Here is an 8,292-nt window from a genome sequence, read left to right as displayed (position 1 = left end):
AGATCCAACCAGTCCATTCTGAAGGAGATCAGCCCTGGGATTTCTTTGGAAGGAATGATGCTAAAGCTGAAACTTTAGTACTTTGGCCACCTCATGCGAAGAGTTGACTTATTGGAAAAGACTCTGATGCTGGTAGGGATTGGGGGCAGGAGGAGAAGGGGACGACAGAGGATGAGATGGCTGGATGGCATCATGAGTTTGAGTGAACTCTGGGAGTTGGTAATGGACAGGGAGGCCTGGCGTGCTTCAATTCATGGGGTTGCAAAGAGTCGGACACAACTGAGCGACTGAACTGAACTGAACTGAAAAGAAATACTGAAGGATATTCTCTAAGAAAAGAAACAAAGTATTTATAGGACAAGGAAAATCACAATAGGAAAGGCAAATACATAAAAGGATTGACGATCACTTCAGTTCAGTTGCTCTGTCATGTCCAACTCTTTGCGACCTCATGGATTGCAGCACACCAGGCTTCCCTGTCCATCACCAACTCCCAAAGCCTACTCAAACTCGTGCCCTCATGTTGGTGATGCCATCCAACCATCTCACCCTCTGTTGTCCCCTTCCCCTCCCGCCTTCAATCTTTCCCAGTATCAGGGTCTTTTCCAATGAGTCAGTTCTTCACATGAGGTGGCCAAAGTATTGGAGTTTCAGCTTCAGCATCAGTCCTTCCAATGAACACCCAGGACTGATCTCCTTTAAGATGGACTGGTTGGATCTCCTTGCAGTCCAAGGGACTCTCAAGAATCTTCTCCAACACCACAGTTCAAAAGCATCAACTCTTCAGTGCTCAGCTTTCTTTGTAGTCCAACTCTCACATCCATACATGACTACTGGAAAAACCATAGCTTTGACTAGACCTTTGTTGGTAAAGTAATGTCTCTGCTTTTTAATATGCTGTCTAGGTTGGTCAAAGCTTTTCTCCCAAGGAGCAAGCATCTTAATTTCATGGCTGCAGTCACCATCTGCAGTGATTTTGGAGAATACATAGATTAAAACAGAATCAAAAAATTGTAAAAAAAAAAAAAAAAAGTTATAACTACAATTAACAGTAAAAGGATATGCATAACGATGTAAAATAGGACATCAAAATCACAAAATGTGGGTAATGGCAGTATATAGATCTTTTATAGTGTGTTTGAAATTGGATGACTATCATCTTAAAGCCAGGAGATATAGTTTTGAGTTAACATACTTGAGCTCCATGATAAGCACAAATCAGAAATATACAACAGTTTATTTTGAAAAGAATATAAAGGAAATCAAGCATACCACAAAAGAAAATTATCAAACCACAAAAGGAAAAAGAAACAAACAAACAAAAGAAATAGAACTATAAGAACTGAAAAGCAAGGATTATATGGCAATTAGTACATACCTATCCATAATTACCTCAAATGTCAATGGACTAATGCTCCAATCAAAAGACACACAGTGGCAGATTGAATGGAAAAACAAAACAAAACCAAGAACCTGCAATATGCTGCCTATATGAGACTCACTTCAGGGTGAAAGACATACACAGACCAAAAGGGAAAAGATAAAAAATAGACAGCTCAAGAAAATGCAAACAATAAGAAAGCAGGGGTAGCCATATTCACATCAGACAAAATAGATTTTAAAACAAAGCCCATAAAGAAAAGCAAAGAAGGGCATTATATAATGATAAAGGGATCAATGCAAGAAGATAACATGCTTGTTAACATAAATGCCTCCAATAGAGAAGCACCTAAATATACATTAAAAAGAAATACTAACAGACATAAAGGGAGAAACTAACAATAATACAATAATAATAGGCCTTAACACTCCATGATGATAATACAATAATAAAGGACCTTAACACCCCACTGACATCAATAGACAGATTATTCAGAGAAAAAACTCAATAAGGCAACAGAGGTTCTAAATGACACAATCATTTGAACTTAACTGATATCTACAAAACACTACATCAAAAAAATCCAGAAGACAGATTCTTTTCAAGGGCACATGGAACATTATCTAGAATAGATCACATACTAAGTCATAAAACAAGACTCAACTAATTTAAAAGGGTAGAAACTATTTCAAGCAGCTTTTCTGACCAAAATTCTATGAAACCAGAAATCAATCACAGGAATAAAAATTGGAAAAAAATGAACATATGGAAACTAAACAACATGCTACTAAAAACCCAATGAGTTCAACAATGAAATCAAGACTTCCCTGATGGTCCAGTTGTTGAGAATCTGCTTCTAGTGCAGGGGGCGTGGGTTCAACCCTTGGTCAGGGAACTAAGATCCCACATGCCATGGAGCAACTAAGGTTTTGAGCCACAACTAGAGAGTCTGTGTGCCACACAAAAGTCCCCCATGATGCAATGAAGATCCCACATGCTGCAACAAAGACCCAACACAGCCAAATAAACAAATCAAAATGTATTCAAATTGGAAGGGAAGCAGTAAAACTGTCACTATTTAGATATACTATGATACTCTACATGGAGAACCCTAAAGTCTTCACACAAAAACTATTACAATTAATAAATGAATTCAGCAAGATAGCCAAATACATAAATCTACTGTAGTTCTTCAGAGAAGGCAATGGCACCCCACTCCAGTACTTTTGCCTGGAAAATCCCATGGACGGAGGAGCCTGGTGGGCTGCAGTCCATGGAGTCCATAGAGTCAGACACGACTGAGAGACTTCACTTTCACTTTTCACTTATATACACACACACACACACACACACAACAGAATATTACTGTCATAAGAAAGAATGAATGTTACTGCCATTTGCACCAACATGGATGGAACTATAGAACACTATACTTAGTGAAGTCAGATAAAGAAATGCAAATAAGCTATCACTTATATGTAGAATTTAAAAATAATGCAAATGAATCTATATACAAAACTGAAACAGAATCACAGACATAGAAAACAAACTTATGGTTACTAAAGGGCAAAGAAAGGAAAGGAGGGGCAAGTTAGGAATATGGGAGTAACAGGGATTACTACTATAAATAAAATAGATGTTACAAAATTCATTGTATAGCATAGGAAACTATATTCAATATCTTGTAATAACCTCTAATTGAATATAATCTGAAAAAATAAGTAACTGAGTAATTTAGCTGTAACCTGAAACTAACAGGATATTGTAAACCAACTATACTTCAATTTTAAAAAGAATAATTATAAATATAGGCACATGGGGTTTTTGTATCTGTGGAAGGAGGGAAATTTGACAACCTTCATTCATGTTGTCAAACATTGTTGCTAGGAGAATTAAGTACTGTCCCTAAGACTTCTTTGAGAAAGGACAATAGAAAGCTTGTACCTGGTCTCTTCTGAACTTTGTCCTGTGTACATTTTTCCAGTGCTGACCTTAATCTTAATCCTTTCACTGTAATAAACTATAACTATGAATATAACAGCTTTGCTGGGTTCTGTGAGTACTTCTAGTGAATCATTGAACCTGAGGGTGGTCTTAGGGATCCGTGACTACAGTTAGTGATTCCCAAAGCCATAACTCAACCATACATTAAATGTTTGCCAGGTTTTTCACTGACAGGTTACATATTCTGAAATGACCAGATTACTGACATAACCAGTTCCTTGGACTGAGAGGTCACCAATTAGTATATACACCTGAGGAAGCTGGAGAAAGAAAGAAGCCAGAAACAAGATCAACAACATTCGGAAAACTAAGATCATGGCAAATAGATGTGAAACAGTGGAAACAGTGGCTGACTTTATTTTGGGGGGCTCCAAAATCACTGCAGATGGTGACTTCAGCCATGAAATTAAGACACTTACTCCTTAGAAGGAATGTTATGACCAACCTAGACAGCATATTAAAAAGCAGAGACATTACTTTGTCAACAAAGGTCCGTCTAATCAAGGCTATGGTTTTTCCAGTGGTCATGTATGGATGTGAGAGTTGGACAAAAAGAAAGCTGAGGGCAGAATTGATGCTTTTGAACTGTGGTGTTGGAGAAGACTCTTGAGAGTCCCTTGGACTGCAAGGAGATCCAACCAATCCATCCTAAAGGATGGAAAAGTCCTGGGTGTTCATTGGAAGGACTGATGTTGAAGCTGAAACTCCAATACTTTAGCCACCTGATGTGAAGAGCTGACTCATTTGATAAGACCCTGATGCTGGGAAAAACTGAGGGCAAGAGGAGAAGGGGACGACAGAGGATGAGATGGTTGGATGACATCACGGACTCAATGGACATGAGTTTGGGTAAACTCCAGGAGTTGGTGATGGACAGAGAGGCCTGGAGTGCTGTGGTTCATGGGGTCACAAAGAGTCAGACACAACTGAGCAACTGAACTGAACTTATGATCAATAATTTCAGGAATACCTTCTTCCTCAATTTTTTTTCTTAATGGGTTGTTCATTAATTTATTTTTTAAGAAATCATTTTGCCAGTTTTTCTTCTGTTTTAATATTTGGTAGTTCTTGAAACATCCAGAGATTCTTTGAAAAATAAATTAGCTGCTAATACTCTACTTCTCTGACATAAGTCAAACTTAATAGGAATAAGTTACTCTTCATTACCTTCTTTAGTAGAAAACTGACCTTGCATCTTATTTAGCGGAGTAAGAATAGGGGTTATCATTTCAAAAATCATTATTCTGAACCCTTTAAACAATTAATCAGAAAAACACACTCTCTGCTTTGAAAGAGCTTATACACAAAGGACATCAACAAAAGGGCAAATAATAAAACTGGAAATCATAAAAAATAAAAAAGATGATCATTACCCAAGCTCTCTTTAGTTTGTGCATTAACCTTTTCAGCTTTACTGCTCCTATAAAACCTTAGGGAAGAAATCCTGAGTTTTCTTTTCTGAACCATGATTCTCTGAACTGTGATTCCTTGAACCTATGCTATATAAGCCAGATGTTGAGTTTATAAAATATTACATGTGAAAATATTGAAAGAACACTGATAATACATAAGACAAAAGTGAAATATATAGAAACCTCCAATATTTTAAAGCAAAATATCAGGCTCTTAATTACCTTGGAAATCCACTACATTTAGGAATTCTAGCTTTATTCCATATGAACATTTGGAAATTATTCAGATGATAATTTAAAGCAAGGTATTATTATCATTAAAAAGAAAATAACAGCTGTACCAAGTAAACAACCAAAACCATCCCATCTTAGAATTTGAACTTATAAAAATGAACATTTCAAGAAAAGTAGGTTTATAAAGGCCTATGATGACAATGAAAGAGAGTGAAAAAGCTGGCTTAAAATTCAACATTCAAAAAACCAAAATCATGGCATCCGGTCCCATCACTTCATGGCAAACAGATGGGGAAACAATGGAAACAGTGACAGGCTTTTTCTTGCGCTCAAAAATCACTGCAGATGGTGACTGCAGTCATGAAATTAAAAGATGCTTGCTCCTTGGAAGAAAAGCTATGACCAACCTAGACAGCATATTAAAAAGCAGAGACATTACTTTGCCAACAAAGGTCCGTCTAGTCAAAACTATGGTTTTTCCAGTAGTCATGTAGGGATGTGAGAGTTGGACCATAAAGAAGGACGAGTGCCGAAGAATTGATGCTTTTGAAGTGTGGTGTTGGAGAAGACTCTTGAGAGCTCCTTGGACTGCAAGGAGATCAAACCAGTCAATCGTAAAAGAAATCAGTCCTGAATACTCACTAGAAGCATTCATGCTAAAGCTAAAGCTCCAATATTTTGGCCACCTGATGTGAAGAACTGACTCACTGGAAAAGACCCTGATGCTGGGAAAGACTGAAGCCAGGAGGAGAAGGGGACAACAGAAGTCAAGATGGTTGGATGGCATCACCGACTCAATGGACATGAGTTTGAGCAGACTCCAGGAGATAGTGAAGGACAGGGAAGCCTGGCATACTGAAGTCCATGGGGCCGCAAAGAGTCAGACACAACTGAGCGATTGAACAACAACAAATGACAGTAATTTATCTAAATGGGATCTGGGTTATTAAAAAATGCCAGTCACAAGACACTTTCATAAAAAGAAATAAAGATTGAGAGAAAGAAAATGATAATCTACCATACACATTACTACAACATGACCATCTAATCAATGGATTAATTTTACAAAGAATAATCTCAGGCTTTTATTATTGATTTCTAAAGGCAATCCACTGAAAAATCCCTTGGACAGAGGAGCCTGGCGGGCTATAGACCACAGGGTTACAAAGAGTTGGACACAACTGAACAATTAAGCACACACAGCACACACAAAGGTAAGATTCAATACTCTATCAGGAAAAAATTGTCTATAATAGAGTTTGGGCATTAATATTAAATATCAATTAATTGACACAGATGCCTAATGTGCATCTCACTGTTGCAAGGAGAAAATCTTCAAATGTTAATTTGACTCGTGATTTAAAGTACCAACACTCTGGTTGGTCTTTAAATCTAAGTTTTAAAAAAGAAGAGGAGGGAAGGGATGAAATAGAATCTGAAAGTTTAAACTGGAGGAGGGAAAAATGGCTAAGACAGATTAAAAAAAAAAAAAAAGATCACAAGCAGAAAGTAAAGAAATGAAACAGGGAGAAGCTGCTTCTGAACATCACACAAATTTTTCTCTGTGATGACAAATTCCTGGCTTCAGAACTGAGCTACATCATGTCTGTAGACAACCAAAAACACACATTTATAGCTGAGTAATTAATGGGACCTTTTAATTCAGCTGAACAATTGTTAACCAACTCTCAGCAAGGATGTGCAAGGCCCAATAAGTATTAACAGTAAGTAAATGATACATGTAATGCCCTTTCTAGGTGTCTCTTTAGGAAGTTTTATCATTTTAGCCATGCTGGTAATACTCCAAACATTTCTGGAACTTCTTTGGAACTTCTTTTCAGTCAGTATACCAATCAGTACAAACTTAACAGTTTATATTGTATTATAGTTGATGGTTAGTACTAAAACCTGTCTCCAGGCCCTTTGACTGCTCTTATAGTAAAAATATTTGGTTTTGTCCTGGAATCAACTCCATACTCAGAAGTTGATAATTACCCACCATCGAGGAAATCTGAAATATTAACACCTCAAATCCTGGAGGCAGATTAAAAGGGATTTCTACAAAAATTTGGAAGAATAAATTTACAAGCTTCCAAAAGTAAACAAAGAAAATGGCAGTGAATAGGATCATCTTAATTTTGACCCACCTAAGCACAGGGAAATCTACAGTGGAAAACATATCTGACTGAAAGAGATTGTTTTCCTGGAAACTCTCCTTAAAGCCTTGACATCCGCAACTGACCAAAGATATTCAGAAGCCTAAAAACAAAACCTGGGGTATGTGTGTGAGGGTGCGAGGAGGAGGTTCGATGCACCTCAGAAATTCTCTCATTATTCTCTTTTAGTGCTGACTGTCAGAACTGGTACTACTCACACTTAAGTGCACTGAAAGCCAACTCATAGGACAAACGCTGAAAGGATTCATCCTCGGATTCGGTTGAGGACGGCAAGGGCTCATTCCCATACTTTATTAAGGCTTTCTCTGGTGACTTTTCGAGTCTAGTGCCCTGAAAAATGTTCGCTGCCAGAATGTAAACGGAGTCCGGATAGCCAGTTTTTTCGGGTGAACCAGCTGAGCTGTTTTCGCTGCATGCTGGGTCACCTGACAGCGCCAGCGAAGAGAGTTGGGAGATTTCCGCGGTTGTTTCTTCCAAAAACTCCAGTTCATTTGCGGAGTTAAACATGTTTGCCCCCCTGACTGTCCTAGGTAACTCAAGCTTGAATTACAATTCAGATGTTCCGGGAAATGGTTTTCCTTGTTCAAGCATCGTCTCTGTGAAAATAAAAGATTATCCCGGTTAAACCACTATTTCCGCAGGACTACACTTGGTGACCCACCTCGTGTGGCCCTAGAGACCCAGCGGTGGCATTCCCTGGCCGCCCCGAGCATCCCTTACTTGGAGCCGGGAAACCTCCACACACAAAGGGAGAGGGGTGGAGACGGCTCCGAATGGCCTCCGAATTACGAGACCTTAACCGAGGCCCGTTTGGGTGCAGAGCTCCCCCAAGAGCCGCACCTGCGGCCCCTCGGGCGCTGCTTTCACTGGCTCCCGTGAGTCCTCCCTTACCCCAGAGGGCGGATGTTCCCCGGGGCTTTGGGAACAGAGACGCGGCCGCAGCACTTCGGGCACCGGTGCCTGGTATCTTACACAGCGCCCTCGGGGGCCCCGGGACTGCTGGGCTGCCGCGGTGGTCCGCGCAGGCAGTTTGGTTCAAATGAGCTTCTCCCACCCGCCGGGGTCGGGGCAGGGGGGTCGCGAC

The 8,292-nt window shown here is 39.4% G+C and overlaps 1 protein-coding gene across 4 annotated transcripts in view; it reads right to left on the bottom strand.

Moving 5' to 3' along the window:
- NSUN7 (NOP2/Sun domain family, member 7) overlaps positions 1-8,290 on the bottom strand; it is a 52,029-nt gene extending 43,739 nt beyond the window's left edge. For 2 of the 4 annotated variants that reach the window (XM_010858837.1, XM_010858840.1), the window contains exons 1-2: positions 8,100-8,290; positions 7,406-7,804 (exon numbers count right to left, since the gene is read on the bottom strand). In XM_010858837.1, the coding sequence (XP_010857139.1) occupies positions 7,406-7,715 (310 nt within the window). In that variant the 5' untranslated portion in view covers positions 7,716-7,804; positions 8,100-8,290. Of the gene's footprint in view, positions 1-7,405; positions 7,805-8,048 lie in introns of all 4 variants that reach the window. The other 2 variants (XM_010858838.1, XM_010858839.1) reach the window with 2 other exon arrangements.
- Positions 8,291-8,292: the final 2 nt, after the last annotated feature.

Source organism: Bison bison, unplaced genomic scaffold, assembly GCF_000754665.1.
Source record: "Bison bison bison isolate TAMUID 2011002044 unplaced genomic scaffold, Bison_UMD1.0 scf7180017864451, whole genome shotgun sequence".
In the NCBI taxonomy this organism is placed as follows: Eukaryota; Metazoa; Chordata; class Mammalia; order Artiodactyla; family Bovidae; genus Bison; species Bison bison.
Note: the sequence above shows the minus strand (reverse complement) of the source record. Positions and strands in the feature narration are given on the sequence as shown.